Source organism: Triticum aestivum, chromosome 3A, assembly GCF_018294505.1.
Source record: "Triticum aestivum cultivar Chinese Spring chromosome 3A, IWGSC CS RefSeq v2.1, whole genome shotgun sequence".
NCBI classification, from domain to species: Eukaryota; Viridiplantae; Streptophyta; class Magnoliopsida; order Poales; family Poaceae; genus Triticum; species Triticum aestivum.
This window is the reverse complement of record NC_057800.1, coordinates 648,902,586-648,918,958: the sequence shown is the minus strand read 5'-3', so window position 1 is coordinate 648,918,958 and position 16,373 is coordinate 648,902,586. Positions and strand designations below refer to the sequence as shown.

The window sequence follows — 16,373 nt, the reverse complement described above, 5'->3', positions numbered from 1 at the left end:
GCATCGCGGTTATTTATTATGTCGTTGGGTGGTACTTCATAGGCCACCGTAATTAAACATTCTTAAAAGTAGTGTTGTAGTTTTCGGGATGCCATGAAGACCGCGTATGCTATCTTTTGATAGTGTGGGTACCGTGATTTGCATGGAGTGAGGACAGTGGATACGCAGTATACCGGCTTTTGAAGCGGGAACTTATGTCCGTCCGTCTCTCATTCGACGACGAGCACTGCGCTTACACCCTGGTGTGTTGCTGCTATATATAACAGCATTGGTTCGCCGATATTTGGCGCGGCCAAGATTGGGTTGCTGGCCAAGAGGGCTTTTATTTCTTCCAATCCGGCCGTGGCCGCATCCGTCAACTCGAATTTTTTGGTGCATCGAAGAAGGCGATAAAGAGGTAGTGCTTTTTCTCCCAACCGGGAGATAAAGCGGCTTAAGGCAGCCACGCATCCAGTTAATTTCTGGATTTGCTTGAGGTCTGTTGGGATAGCCAACTGTGTCAGAGCTCGGATTTTAGCCGGATTTGCTTCAATTCCTCTATTGGAAACGATGAAGCCTAGGAGCTTTCTGGCGGGCACGCCGAAAACACATTTTTCCGGATTGAGCTTGATGTCATATGTTCGGAGATTGTCGAACGTAAGCCTCAAGTCGTCTATTAAAGATTCGACGTGTCTGGTTTTGATGACCACATCATCTATGTATGCCTCCACTGTTTTGCCGATTTGTGTTTCCAGGCATGTCTGAATCATGCGTTGATAGGTTGCACCAGCGTTTTTGAGCCCGAAAGGCATAGTGTTAAAACAGAATGGGCCGTATGGAGTGATGAATGCCGTTGTGGCTTGATCGGACTCTGCCATCTTGATTTGATGGTATCCAGAGTATGTGGCGAGGAAACACAATGAGTCGTGTCCTGCGGTAGCGTCGATAATTTGATCGATGCGGGGGAGGGGGAAGGGATCCTTGGGGCAAGCCTTGTTAAGGTCCTTGAAATCAACACATAGGCGCCAGGATTTGTCCTTCTTTGGTATCATTACCAGGTTTGCTAGCCAGTCCGGATGTTTTATTTTTCTAATGAATCTGGCCTTGAGTAACTTGGCTAGCTCCTCTCCCATGGCTTGTCGCTTAGGCTCTGAGAAACGCCGAAGAGTCTGCTTGACCGGCTTGTATCCCTTTAGAATGTTTAGGCTATGCTCGGCCAGCCTGCGTGGGATTTCTGGCATGTCTGAAGGATGCCAGGTGAAGATGTCCCAATTCTCGCGCAAGAACTCCCGCAGTGCGGCGTCTGTTGTGGGGTTCAGCTGTGCCCTGATGGATGCTGTTTTTATAGGGTCCGTTGGGTGGACCTGGAATTTGACTATTTTGTCTGCTGGTTTAAAAGAGGTGGACTTGGGCCTTTTGTCGAGTATCACATCGTCCCTGTCCACTGTGGAGTGCAGCGCAGTTAGTTCTTCGGCTGCAAGGGCTTTGGATAATGCCTCGAGGGCCAGTGCAGCGGTTTTATTTTTGGCGCAGAGTGCTATGTCCAGATCACTAGCTAGAGTGATGATTCCATTAGGCCCAGGCATCTTGAGCTTCATGTACCCGTAATGGGGTATAGCTTGGAAGATCGTGAATGCCTCCCTCCCTAAAAGGGTGTGGTATCCGCTACTAAACGGGGCCACTTGGAATGTGATTTCTTCAGACCTATAATTCTCCGACGTGCCAAATACCACATCTAGTGTGATTTTTCCCGCACATCGTGCCTCCCGACTAGGGATGATTCCTCTGAAGGTCGTGCTGATTTGCTCAATGTGACTCTTGTCTATTTCCATTTTGCTAAGAGTCTCCTCGTAGATAAGGTTTAATCCGCTGCCACCATCCATGAGCACTTTAGTAAGCCGGAAGCCGTCCACAATTGGACTAAGGACCAAAGCGGCTGGTGCTCGGGCTGTTCGGAATTGAGGTTCGCCACTGGCATTAAAGGTTATGGCAGTATGGTTCCATGGATTTATTGCTGCAATGTGGCAGACTTCGTGGAGGCTGCGGAGTGCTCGCTTGCGCCTATTATTTGAGGCGAAAGTCTCAAAGACTGTCAATATTGTATTGTTATTTTCCACGGGATGGTGCTCTGTGGTATTGTTGATGAGGAGATCCTTGTCGCTCTTGGCCACCTACCGGAGTATTCAACATGCTCTAAGCCTGTGTGTTGGCATGGTATCCGGTGTACTGTGAATTTTGCATGGCCCATTGAGCCATCCCTCCAATACGGTTCCACGCCCTGTAGTGGGCTTTGGTTTCTTTGTAATTGGATCGGATGACTTATGAGAGTACACCCTTTTAGTTCGGACATGGGGTTTAGTGAGAGCCCGAGGATCCCAGAATTTTGTTTGGATTTTCCAGGCGCTTTCCATTGCATAGTACTTCTGTACTATGGCCGTCAAGTCAGCGAAGTGTGCTATGTCACGGCGACTTATAGTGTTGAGGATTCCCTTGTCCGTGCAATTTTTTCAAAAGTATGAAATTGCGTCTTCCTCGTGACAGTCCTTGACCTTGCTCATCACAAGGAGGAATCTGGCCCAATAGTGATGTACTGTCTCTTGGGGCTCTTGTCTAATATGGGAAATATCACTTATTTCTGGGTGGGTGGGTAGTTTAGGTCCAAACTCTGACACGATCTGAGACTCAGGGGCAGAGGAGTTTCCGAGCTTGGCAGTTCGGGCTCTGGGATGTTGCCCAATAGTTCTGGCCCGCTGTCCGATTCTAGGTTCGAAGCTTGGGCCATGTCCTCCCGTAGACGGGTATCCGGCTCGGAGAGCTCGGGAATCCGGACATAGTTTGTCCTCAAAATAGAGGAAGAATCGCTGCATTGCTCCTCCACCACCCCTATCTGATGGGTGACCGACGGAGAGTTAATCTCCCTTTGGTTGGGTTTAAGCCCGATCCGATCATAGTCCGTAGCGACTCCCAGGGCGGCGATGCGATCCAAGAGCTCGTTCAAGGAAGACAACTCCATTGGATCCATCTGCTCGATGAATCCCGAGCCGACGTGGAGACTGTTTTTGATGACCCAAGAAGTCATCGTCGGCACGATGGCCGAACGAGCGGTCATGACGAAGCCGCCTAGTCGGAGAGTTTGGCCTACAGCCAGGGCTCCCCCAGGGGTAATGTTGTCCTTGACAACAAGACGAGCCATCAAGCCTTATCGTGACGGCACAGTGGAACTCTCAATGAAAGCACCAATGTCGGTGTCAAAACCGGCGAATCTCGGGTAGGGGGTCCCGAACTGTGCGTCTAAGGCTAATGGTAACAGGAGGCGGGGGACATAATGTTTACCCAGGTTCGGGCCCTCTCGATGGAAGTAATACCCTACTTCCTGCTTGATTGATCGTGATGATATGAGTATTATAAGAATTGATCTACCACGAGATCGTAGAGGTTATACCCTAGAAGCTAGCCTATGATTATGATTGTTGTTCTACGGACTAAACCCTCCGATTTATATAGACACCGGAGAGGTCTAAGGTTACACAGAGTCGGTTACAAGGAAGGAGATCTACATATCCGAATTGCCAAGCTTACCTTCCACGCAAAGGAGAGTCCCACCCGGGCACGGGACGAAGTCTTCAATCTTGTATCTTCATAGTCCAACAGTCCGGCCAAAGTATATAGTCCGGCTGTCCAAGGACCCCCTAATCCAGGATTCCATCACCGCCCACGTATGAGGCATGTTTGAAGTGCCCGGCTTTAGATGCTCTCGGCTAGACCTTAGCATCTGCATTACTTAGTGCAGGAATAGACCACATGGCATATATGGTAAGCAATCCAAACATTAAAAAGAAAACTTAGTGCTGGAATTTGAAATTCTAGTCGTCACCAAAAAATGCTAGACGTACAGATAATTACGGGAGTTTTATAGATCGCTCTCTTCCCACAACTAATCTCTCCCCCTGATTTTTAGGATGGGGCCGCCTCTCATCTAACTACCAATTAAATCTGCACACGCCAGCCCATCTGTAATCCTCTATAAAATATTTCCGTATGTCTCGTTGATCACGACGTCTATGTACATGGAAGAAAATCTTATGCGACCGGGTCGCATGCTTCCTACCGAACGACCCTACCCATTGAACGACACGTGGAAGCGTGAATCTCCAAGCAAGCAACCCCCCTCTTCCCCTCGTCATACTCATACTGGCTCTTCCTGCTCCTTGTTTCTGGTGTGAATCACCCTCGCTGGCTGTCGTGACGACGACGAGAAGTTCGCCGGCGACCTCATGGAGTTGGTGAGAAACGGGCTGACGACAATTACTTCTCGCAGGCCCAGCCGGATCTGAGCTCGTCCGGGCTAGGCGGACGGATTGCCGGCGGGGAGCGCATTGGTCAGCAGAGGGCTTCCTGTGCTCTCGGCGGCGGCTCGACGGAGTAGCTGCTCCGTTGGCTCCTGATCCTCATCTGCCCCTTGCGGTACCAGTTTTGTGACGACCGTCCACCTGCGAGCTCGCCGGACATGGGCACCATGATGGAGCAATAGAGACGACCAGCACCGGCGGCCGGCTAGACAATACAATTTGGAAGGGGATTAATTTCTTTTGGAAGGAAATTAATGATACGCCGGTCGCTTGGAGAATGGGGAGTACACGTGTCGTTCGATGGATAGGGCCGTTCGCTCAAAAGCGCGATGCTTTCGAGCGAACGACCCTATTCATCGAATGACACGTGTATTCCCCATTCTCCAAGCGACCGGCGTATCATTAATTCCCTTCCAAAAGAAATTAATTCCCTTCCAAAAGAAATTAATCCCCTTCCAAATTGTATTGTCCAGCCGGCCGCCGATGCTGGTCGTCTCTATTGCTCCATCATGGCGCCCATGTGCGGCGAGCTCGCAGGTGGACGGTCGTCACAGAACTGGTACCGCAAGGGGCAGATGAGGATCAGGAGCCAACAGAGCAGCTACTCCGTCAAGCCGCCGCCGGGAGCACAGGGAGCCCTCTGCTGACCAATGCGCTCCCCGCCGGCAATCCGCCCGCCTAGCCCGGACGAGCTCAGATCCAGCAGGGCCCGCAAGAAGTAATTGCCGTCAGCCCGTTTCTCACCAACTCCATGAGGTCGCCGGTGAACTTCTCGTCGTCGTCACAACAACCAGCGAGGGTGATTCACACCAGAAACAAGAAGCAGGAAGAGCCGGTACGAGTATGACGAGGGGAAGAGGGGGGTTGCTTGCTTGGAGATTCACGCTTCCACGTGTCGTTTGGTGGGTAGGGTCGTTCGGTAGGAAGCATGCGACCCGGTCGCATAAGATTTTCTTCCATGTACATGCCCCTGTCGCTTGGAAAATCCTGTTGTGGGTCTCTATTGCCTATTGGCCGGCGGTGTCACTTGGTGGTGGAACTGGCTCCGTCCTCGCAATTGCCGCCGCCGCTCTGTAGCCCTAAGTCGAACATTCCCTGCAACACCGGCTGGTGGTGCACGCCTCCGTCAGCAAAGAGCAGCCTAGCGGGGAAGCCGAGGCGGAGGCTCGCCAGGTCGAAGTTGTCGGCGAACCGATTGCTGTGCGGCGACTCGCTCTTGGTGCAGAACATGGAGTACTGGTGGAGACCCGGCGGTGCGGCGCCGATGCAAGAAGTAGTGTTGGGCTTCGTTGCCGTCAATGCGGACGATGGTGTCGCTGTCGCCGCGGGTTCTCCGGCGGAGGCCTTGGACTTGGCGCAACGCTTGGCGCTTCGTTTGGCGCTGCGCTTGGCGTGGCAGCTGGGGACGTTGCGGAGCGCGCCGCCGCGGGTCCAATAGCGGCGGCATGCTTGGCAGAAGTGACGGGGCTGGGTGAGGGAGTAGTTGTTGAAGTAGCAGAACATGGTGTTGGTGGAGTCGCAGCGCGGGCACTTGAGCCCCGGCTCCGGCTGCGGCACCCGTGCCTGCTCCGACGACGGCGGCGGGGCTGGGAATAATAACACGCCGCTCCCGCTCTGTACTATGCTGTCATGGTCCTCCACCTTCGACGCCACCAAGACATTTCTCTCCGGCGACGACTGATCCTACAGCGCCGACGACACCATCCCAAACTTCATCTTAGTATAAAACGGTTATGAGAAATGTATATATACCAAAGTGGGATAGAGCCAGTAATTACCGACGACGCGCGTTCCCTGGCATCGCACTGCAGCGCCCCGCAGACTTGTTTGGGCAATTCCATTCTTACTCTGAGCAACGCTTCGGGAGATGTGATCCGATGGTGACTTGATTCTACAAAGGTATAGATAAATAAAATAATGCTATGTCAATTGGAGTAGAGTACAAAATAAGGTGCAACTGCTTGCCATTGGCAAGGATTTACTGATCACGTGGACATGCCCAGCTCACCCAAAAAATTCAAACTAGAGAGAAAGAGATGGATAAGGAACTCTTTGGGTCAATCAAACTCCTCACTTACTGTAAGTGCTTTTATATTTGAAATGCTAAGAAACGACAGTCACACGTTTGTAGCAGGTCCAATTACTCAAGGATTGAAGAGTTTCAGACAAACATGATTTATGAAAAGTGGCACAACATCAACTTGCAACATCAACTTGAATACTAGTCGTCTGCAAAGTACCCCAGTTTATTACTTATTTTGGGACGGAGGGAGTAGTATTTATTTACTTTTTTTAGAAGTGTACATTAGGATTTAGAAAAATAAAACTGAAAAATAAAATACACGCATGAATCTTCATGTAATATCAATGTCATAGGATTTAGGTGTGCAATACTTAGAGCATATCTAGATGTGCTTTAACAAAACCGTTTTATTAAATATCTTAATTCCTGGTCTAAAATGTTACTTACTACATTATTTTATGAAAAAGATAGTATAAGGACTGCAATGTCCAACGAGAGAAGATTAACCGAAAAAACTGTACCTTCCCCTTGACGAACTCTCACGAGAAATGGGCTAGTGATTCCTTGTTGAACACTCTCTTCTCGTACGTTTTTAATCTCAACACCCATCTTGAACTTTCCTGTTCTGGCATGGAAGGAGGAAATCTGGAAACTGACATTACCAAGGGCTGCCTCTCCATCAGTCAGTGCCAAGACACGGTCACCTCCCAGGGCTGGTGGTTCTTCTAAGGATTGTGAATGCACTAGGCAGGCACTGAACTCCTCTGATGTCCAATAATCTTGACCTTCGACATTGAAATCGCCATGAAGTAGTACGACCTCCACAGAAGCTGAAGACAGCGGACCAGATGTGACTACCCGATTATTCTCATCATACAAAGCTACCTTTAACAGACTCCCATCCCCTGATTTGATTTGTTCCTGGGTGTAGTAGTCATTGCAAACCCTATTGACAAACCGCAGTTGATATTTGGCATTCCTTTGCTTCTTAACTGGTGGCCTGAAAATGCTATAGGCACATGAATACCAGTTAGTAAGATGGTTGTCATGATTGACCACCGGCCAATGTGATCCTCTCAATTTCCAACAGAAGCAATGGAAACTTCTAAATAAAGAGAGAAAGTCTTGGATTAGCCAACGTACTCAGCGTTTGAATCATATGGCTCAATGGGACGAATGAGAACGCCTCTCCTCTGAGGAGTTTGCGTGGCTCGACTCGTAACACCAGTAATCATCTTCAAAACAGAATCACCTGATGAAGTACTGGCCAGTAATTTATGGGCTTTATCCATGAGGCTTGTACTGGGTAAACTTTCTCCATAAAACCTTGACTGTGTGCTATGCAGCGGCATGAGCTCGTCAAGAAAGTTCCAGTGTTCCTTGGGCTCCATATGAGGTTTATCCCATTGAAGTAGTACTTGACCACATCTAAATGACCCATCTACAGGACAGTCACACAACATAGCCACAGCTTAGCTTGGCACAAGCCCTTTGGTCAAATGCAGTTTGGCTCTAACAAGATTTTCCACAACTATGATTATCTTTTATTGTGTACCACATGAATTTTGGAAAACATATCGAGACAAAAAAAATTAAATTGAAGGGGAGCCTTGGCGCAGTGGTAAAGCTGCTGCCTTGTGACCATGAGGTCATGGGTTCAAGTCCTGGAAACAGCCTCTTACAGAAATGTAGGAAAAGGCTGCGTACTATAGACCCAAAGTGGTCGGACCCTTCCCTGGACCCTGCGCAAGCGGGAGCTACATGCACCAGGTTGCCCTTATATCGAGACAAAAAAAATTAAGGTTTGAACATATTTTTAGTTTTGTGTCCAAACACCACCTATCAATTTATAGGTACAACAGTTCAATAATTGAGTCACCGACATGCACAACAAACAGTTTTTGAAACAGAGACACGACAAATAATGGCCCAGATAACCTCTTCTTCTATTCATTTTGCCATTTTTCTTGCCCCTGTATTCATGTACCACATGCCCATACAGCCCCTTTCTGCTGAAACAGAGTTGGGTGAAGAAAAAAAGATAACTGACATGTGTCCCCGTCATGTTAACCTAGTGGAATTTACTTGGGAATCAGTGAGTGAAGGTAATAGCGAGAATGAATATGTACAGCCAGGGGGCAATTTTAGGAACTGAGTAAAGTACTCCCCGTTCCAAAATAAGTGACTCAACTTTGTACTAGTTTTAGGGAGTATAAGGGTAAACATATTCTATGCAAATTAAGAAATATGAAAGGAGGAGGCAAGAGGGACCATGTTAAAATTAGGGAAATTTTTGTTTTTGCCACTCTAGATTTTGCCAATTTTCCTTATGCCACTCTAGATTTTGACATTTCACTTTTGCCACTCTTAGCTTTTGACAATTATCACAATTGCCATTTTGTGGCAAAATCAAAATAATTTTATTTCATTTTTGCCAGTCTTAGCTTTTGACAATTATCACAATTGCCACTCTAATTTTTTTGCTTTTGCCATGAGAATGGCAATTGTGATAATTGTCAAAAGCTAAGAGTGGCAAAAGTGAAATGTCAAAATCTAGAGTGGCAAAAACAAAATTTTCCCTTAAAATTAGGCATAAAACAAACATATTAATGTTTTGATGAATTGTAATAATTATTCTGTACTCATCAAGTAGATAAGTCCAAAATTATGAAGGTGACACATGCAAATGCTATCAGAATGATTATTAAGTTTAAGACAAACAGTATTTGCCTCTAATTTGAACTTACAAGTCTCTTGAATTTGTGTCGGGACAATTAAAGGATGTACATCTTCCACAGATATCTCCCCTTCAGGGATGGAAGTCCACTGAATAAAGTAAACAAATTATGTCAAAAGAGAATTTACAATCCCTATGATATAAAGTAAAGCACTTACAGAATTCATTAAAATGTCACATTTTTATATACTTATTATTTTTAGTTTTTTGCGAGGGGAATCTTTATATACTTATTGCTCTCTGAGTAATTGCATTAGATATAATCATCCTAATACCCACGACAAGTGAAACTGCTAACGGAAACACTTAGACACAATCACACAAGGTAATGTAGCAAAACAAACCCAAAATTCAAAACCATTTCATGTGTTTGGTAACACCATAGCATACTGTAGAAAAGTTTGGGCATAATGGTCTGCTATCCCTTAGGATCACACACCCTTTACAGATACAGAAACAATGGTAACTGAACTAGTGGACTCTAATACATACTCCCTCTGTCTCAAAATTCTTGTCTTAGATTAGTCTAGATATGGATGTATCTGATACCAAAACATGACTTGATACATCCGTATTTAGACAAATCTAAGACAAAAATTTTGGGACGGAGGGAGTATTTCTGTAACTTTTGTTAGACTACAAACCTGGAGTTAGTGACGGAGACAGGCTTGGGGAAGCTATGTCTATAGCCCTAGGCCTAGTAAAAACAACCCTTGTAATTCCTTCTTATAAAGTATAGAAAAGCACTAGAGTGCATCACTCAACCTAACTTAGCCCTAGGTGTAATACGGTGCTAGCTTTGCCTGGAGTCTTATTGTACAAATTAGTAACTCCTCAATGCATATCACAGTTACCTGGCGAATATCATTCAATGTCGTGTATGCTGAAAGGTTCGGAAATGCAAGTTGAGAACTTGCATTAGAGAAACTAGTGTACTGATCTTGTCCACGAGCAAGTAAGGGTTGATAGACTGGACAATATCCTGGAGGTGCATACAAAGTATTATATCATCTGCAATCATTCATTCATTTTGGTGGTAGAGGAGGCTTGAAGCACTAGCTATTACCTGCTGCCTGCGATGGATTTTGAATGCTTGTTTGTTGCATATTGTAGTCTTGACCTGTTGGCGAGCCGAAACTCAATCACTTTCATTTACTTTGGAAACAGAGAAATAGACAATACCTTATACTAGCATTTACCATTTTGCATTATGCATGTGTGCATTGGTTGGCTGCCACAAAATTTACATTGGGATTTGTTGCGAAAATTGTTGACCATTGCCGTTTAGGGCTTGCCCTGAAAAAAAATAACATTTGTATTAACTAACGTAAACAAGATAAAGAAGACTGAGGCAGAAGGCTTCACCATTTCCCTCAACCATCTGTGGCACAATAGCTGGTGGATAACTCAGTCGATTATCCTCTGCAGTGTCATCAGTCAGAAATTCTGTATGCTTTCCATGGTCTGTGAAGTTTGGATTCAATAAAAGTAAATAAAATGGAAATTACACTACCGAATTCTTGCACATGAGGATAGCGGAGGCTTATCATCTGCAATCATTTTCTTTTACTCGTTTAGTGGTAACGGAGGCTTCAAGCACTAACTTGTTACCTGATTTCTGCAATACGTCTTGAATGGCAGGTGGTGGAAGACTATGTTGCTCGTCTGGAGTAAAAGGACTTTGGCCTGTTGGTGATCCATAAACGAGTCAGTTGATATAAACAGAGAAATAGAGAAAGAAAAACGATAGTTACAAGCCTTCACCATGTTGTGTTGTGTGGATGCCGGTTGTCTGTGCCAAGTTTTGCGCTGGAACTGGAGAAGGCTTTTTACCCTTTTTCTTAGACCCTGGCTCTGGAAAAAAAATTCCCTTCAACTAGCGTAAACAAGATAGAGGAATACACTGACAGAACGTTTCACCATTCCCTCAATCAAAGTTGTGATCACTTTGAGGCAACAAAGTAACAAAAGGAAATTGTGGTAGTATCAAACTTGCTCCTATTTATGAGAGTAGATCATGTAACATATCACATAGAAAATGTTGATCATGTTTTAATTAATACTGAGATTAAAGTAACTGGTAGAATATTCAAAAAAACCATTACTTTTTGTCTTGCCTTCTTGCACTTTGAAAGGATTTGATACTCCTTCAAGAACTCTTACTTCTGTAGGCACTGCAATCATTACTCCAAGCTTAACTTCCCTTTGTTGCGAATTATCCATAATAATGGCACCTTCATGATCACAACACCCATCACTCAGATCAAATGTATCATTTTTCACTAGCCTTGTGATTCCTTTTCGTGGTTTTATTATGCTTTCCTCAAAATCCTCTTTAGACCAAGAATCTCGCTTCGGTTCGTTGAACCATCCTTCAATGACAACTAGGTCAACTTTTGCTGAAGCAAGAAGGTGGTCAGGTGCGATTCAATTGCCGCCATCATACATGGCAACTTTTATGTGACCTCCGCCGTCCTCGGTCTCTATAGTTTCCTTTTTGTAAATTGTTCTGCTCACATTATTTTCAATTACTAGTCGAAATCTTGTTGATTGGCTTACTTGCGATCTGACAAACACATATCAGAAGATAAGTTAAATTCTAAAAGAGGAGAGCAACAATGAAATGTTCTTATTTTATAAGACACATAAGAAAAAACTTATCTCGTGAACTATGTTTTCTCTTTATACGTCACTAGATAAGTGTGTAGCTTAGGCCCATCTTACTTGCAACACTCGTTATTTGGATGCCTATTTCAGTTCTGACATGTCATCCTTCCTAAAGTGGGTGGTAGTGGCACCATCTTAGTAGTTTAGACTACGTCATTAGATAATTAGACTAAAGAAGCTTCGAATTGATTGAGAAAGAACTGGAACACAAATAAGAGAATTTGGTTCAAAAATTCAAATTATACTATGTTGTCTACATAATCAGTACTAGACCCTAGATTGTATAACATGAACGATTGTGTGAATTTCCATGAATTGCTCAACAAAACTTAGTACACTTCTATAATTTGGTCCAACAAGTATGATATAAGAAAGTACAAATTATACTTGTTTATTTAGATTGTTTGTATCACTTGCAATATCACACCTAAATTAGTACACTTCTATCGAAAGTGCTACTGTATCAACATGTATGGTAGGGCGGAGCCATAATTTTTGTGGAGTCTGGGCGAGTTTGAGTCTAATTGTCTATCTGAAGATGAATACCGTCCCTCAAAAAAAAATTACCGGATGTTCAGATACACAACATATAAAATAGCATCAAGCTCCCAAACCAACAATGCACATATAAATAATGTAGTAAAAGTATAAACACGATAGCCCTGTAAATGTAATTATAAAATGAACTAATAGATAACATATCAATGTTCGGCTTCATACACCGAAATCCCTCATCTATGAAATTTAATGCTTTAAATTTTGAAGGTAGCATCTACTTAGAACAAACCCTCAAACCAAAGACTAAGCTCATGAAGGCGTGATCTTCCCCAATGGCCAATCCCCCCTGCCCCAACCTCAAAATTTAAATCCTAAGCCTATCTATTCTAAATCAAAACTTACCTAATCAGAAAGGATGGGACAAGTGGTCCGATCCTGGGGATGGATCCGCACCGCCCGTCATCGGCGGAGTGCGGTATCGCGAAGCTCTATTTTTGTTGACATCTTGGGACATGTCTGCACCAAGATTTTCATGGGATCAACACATGTGGAGAATACCGTGGCATGATTGGAGGACCTGCAAGTGGTGAAGGTGGGTTTGGATGGGATTAAGACTTTGCTTCACAGGCAGTTGTTCAGACTTGGCTTGCAGGGTATGTTCCTATCCAGACCGGACATGAGTTCTTGTGAGCCTGGTGGTACGTGATTTGTAGTAGTAGCCTCTGTGAGTGGGGCCATTAGCATTGGATGACTTCTTTGTTGGTGGTGCTTCTTTGAGTATCGAGTCGTGATTTTCAGAGTGAAAACCCAAGGTCTGGCCATTATTGATTGTGTATGGCAGTGGTCTTGTTGAATGCATTGTTTTGGGAACACGGTCTTTCTCTAGGGTGAAAACCTACAATCTTTGATTGGCCAACGACAACATTTGTGCATTGTTTCCTTCCTGAAAACGTTTTTGAAGAACCTTCTTTATAGTCCGGATGCTGTTTTTGATAGTGGTTAGAGTGCTGCTACTGCGGGTGCGGGTGAGTGCGGTGCGTGGATGGTAGCCTCAGCTCGCCGCCGCCGGTCCGTCTGCACGATGGGTGAGAAATGAACAAGTTCCAAATTCTGACTGCTCGTGTTGTTTAATATAAAGTTGGGTCATCTATTTTGGAACGGAGGGAGTAATAGTTTTGGAAGTAAAATGTGATGTGGCTGCTAAACTCGGGATGCTTGGTACGCCAAGTTAATTAGACCACTACTCACTGGTTAGTTACCCCATTATTTTACTAAGGAAAGCCTACTAGAGTATGCCCGGGTAAATCGTCAAACAAGATTTGCCCATTGTTTATTATACGTACGTCCACTGTCAAGTAGAGCCCGGGGTCGCCGGCCGCTGGCTCCGCCCTAGATAAATGTCCTGATATTTGGTAAATCTAAAATCGTAAACATATCACTGGAAGAAGTTCAGTGCAGGTTTTTTTCTTAGAATTTAAAATTGGCCCAATCTTCCAGTTCTATAAATGGGGCCTGTTTACCATCCACATTTCAAATACTATCTCACACCTATGCTATGATGATAACGACTGATGTAATAGAGTCCACATCTCGACGACACACCCTTCTAAGTATCCTAGTCAAACCATAGCTAAAGAAACTCCTCACCTCTGAGATGGAGATTTATCGTAATGATTTACTTCAGCACGCCCTTCTTTTCGCATCTCTTGGATTTTTGAATTGAGCTCTTCATGAGATTCCTTCAGTATTCTGAAATATTCTTTGAGTATTGTGAAATCTTCCTTGAGTATTCTGATATCTTCCTTATGTTTGTTCTTATCTTTTTCCCTCTTTTGCTTAAGCTTTATAATTTTTCTTTCGAACTTTTCCTCCGTGGCCACTTTAGCCTGTAAAGGAAACAAACTGAAAATAGGCACAGTCTATAATAAAAAATTGCTGAAAGTTTCATTAAGTCCATGCTCCTTAGTCAATTATAGAGAAAGTGAGTAAAGAAAATATTGAGACAGGAACAAAAAGAGACACCCCTTAGCTATTCTGATTCCTAATAAGCATTCCTGAATTTTTGGTTTTTCTTTTTTAAAAGGAGGATAACCCCCGACCTCTGCATCAATTGATGCATGCAGCCATATTATTAAAAAAAATGTGATAAGGTCTTAGGGTTTAAAGAAGCTCATAATCTGAGCAAAAAGGTCGAAAAAATAAATCTGAAAAGTGCCACATCCGGCCATTAAAAACAGACTACGATGCCTATACACCTAGTCTATTATTAGTTTGCCATGCAAATCGGCTAAAGATAACTCGTATTACTGTCTCCCAGCGGTTGCACCCAATAACCAAAAGCTCCCGAAGTCCTGAACTTCTGGTATGCATTAAGAACAACGTACTTAGGTGAGATCATAACCATACGGTCCCATAACCCAGCTCGTAGGTGATTTATATGCTGTGCGTTCCATCACACGAATATGATCAAGGCTATTGTGTCTTCAAGAAGAGCATATCAGTAACAGAAATAGGGTTCAAGCTTAATCCAGAGTGTCAAACTAACGTTGGCGCAAAGAAAAGCCCAATCAGTGCAATATTTATCGACAGAGAAAAGAAAAACTCCAGTTTTCCGGTGAATCAAGAGATGAAGATACCCGTATGACGTCTTTCAGTTCGATTACTGCCTCACAGAAGGTATCTGAAAACCCCTCCCGGACATCCCGTCACTTAACATCCTTCTACAATTTTTTATGTCAAAATGAAACAAAGAAAAATTAGAGAAAACAGCAGAGCCAACAGTAAAAGGGAGAGGAGGGAAACTACTAACCTGTTCTGGCAGTGGCAAGACCTGTACCGCTTGGCATCGGAGGAGCTCGACTCGTCGTCCCTTCCCTGATCATGTTTCCTCTTTTTCCCCATGATGAAGACCACCCAAGCTGTCCCTCGGCCGAGTTGTGTGGAGGCTCCTCGCCACTATAGCTAAGCTTACTCTGTTTGTGTTGGGTTCTCCTTTTACCCAAGCAGGGCACCACACGGCTGCCAATTTTTTCCACTACGGTGGGCTCCACAGGACGACTTTAGCAGCCAAGGCCTCTACCCAGAATTTACCTTAATTCGAAAAGATCCATGTCGAATCTCCCTTCTATTAATAGATAGTAGTATTTTTTTTCATAATAAAATACGTGTGATTCTGGCTATGCGTTACTTTTATCTGTTCAATTTTACGGAAATGTTAACGCCCACACGTGTGGGCGTTCGCACATCGCCCACACGCCTTCATCACCGCTCATTTTGCCATGTATGAATAGATGATATCAGCAGAATTTTTTTTGATTTTCGGCTTAAAAATGTTGTATCTCCTAAATAAAAAAGCGAACTAAAAATCCGTTTTCGCCATTAAATTCGTCTCGACGAGATCTTCAAAACTAGACCCCATGTTGATATGTTTCGACGATTTTTTTTGCCAGAAGTTGGCACGATGTTTACACTGCAGTTGCCATAGGGCTTAAACTAAAGTTGCCATGTGGCAATTTTAGTTTGTAGATCATGGCAATTTTAGTATTTTGATGATGGCAACTCCAGTACTTTGACCATGAAAATTATTTTTTGTATAAACCATGGCAATTTTACGTGCATGTATCATGGCAATTTTAGTTTATGGTTCATGGCAAGTCTAGTTTCTTAATTCCCCATTTTATAAATGTTAAAATTTACTTTTAAATGTAGAAGAAAATAGCTGAAACATATCATGGCAACTTCAGTGTAAACATCATGACAATTCATATGCAATAGACATGGCAACTTTTAATCTAATTTTTTTTTCATCAAAACATATTAACATGTGATCTAATTTCGAAGATCTCATCACAAGGGATTTAATGGTGAAAACGGATTTTCAATCGGATTTTTTGCTTAAGAAATAAAATATTTTAAAAACTGAATATCCAAAAAGATTCCTACATGCATGCATGCGATGACGTGGCAATCTGTTTATATTAGAGACGTGTGGTGCGTCTCTCTTCCTGCCACACGTGTATCAGTTAGCGCAACCCCAATTTTATTCTTAGATGCTTTTGGGAGTATTATCCACCCCTTCTTATTATTATGTGCCTGTTTTCCCTCGTCGGATTTTCAATTT

General features: G+C 44.0%; 1 protein-coding gene across 6 annotated transcripts; it reads right to left on the bottom strand.

Moving 5' to 3' along the window:
* Positions 1-4,949: 4,949 nt before the first annotated feature.
* LOC123058932 (uncharacterized) lies at positions 4,950-15,224 on the bottom strand. Of its 6 annotated transcripts, none has more exons than XM_044481602.1 (15): positions 15,063-15,209; positions 14,638-14,973; positions 13,901-14,139; positions 11,194-11,654; positions 10,853-10,942; positions 10,700-10,774; positions 10,454-10,552; positions 10,288-10,384; positions 10,155-10,208; positions 9,943-10,070; positions 9,099-9,177; positions 7,495-7,792; positions 6,873-7,360; positions 6,107-6,219; positions 4,950-6,011 (listed from the first exon to the last, which is right to left on the bottom strand). In XM_044481602.1, the coding sequence occupies exons 8-15, from the start codon at positions 10,364-10,366 to the stop codon at positions 5,352-5,354; spliced, it is 1,899 nt and encodes a 632-aa protein (XP_044337537.1). In that variant the 5' UTR covers positions 10,367-10,384; positions 10,454-10,552; positions 10,700-10,774; positions 10,853-10,942; positions 11,194-11,654; positions 13,901-14,139; positions 14,638-14,973; positions 15,063-15,209; the 3' UTR covers positions 4,950-5,351. The 6 variants fall into 6 exon arrangements, with proteins under 6 accessions (XP_044337537.1, XP_044337535.1, XP_044337534.1 ...); XM_044481600.1 differs by having other exon boundaries at positions 10,288-10,552; positions 14,638-14,793; positions 14,890-14,973; XM_044481599.1 differs by having other exon boundaries at positions 10,288-10,552; positions 14,638-14,693; positions 14,890-14,973.
* Positions 15,225-16,373: the final 1,149 nt, after the last annotated feature.

Bases quoted from the DNA above. Each gene is read 5' to 3' on its own strand.
- LOC123058932 (XM_044481598.1), bottom strand. From the start codon at position 10,366: ATGGTCAACAATTTTCGCAACAAATCCCAATGTAAATTTTGTGGCAGC. The intron at 10,209-10,287 runs GTAAATGCTAGT...GCTCGCCAACAG, and splicing joins CACATGCATAATGCAAAATG to GTCAAGACTACAATATGCAA. The intron at 6,220-6,872 runs GTACAGTTTTTT...ATACCTTTGTAG, and splicing joins GAGAGTTCGTCAAGGGGAAG to AATCAAGTCACCATCGGATC.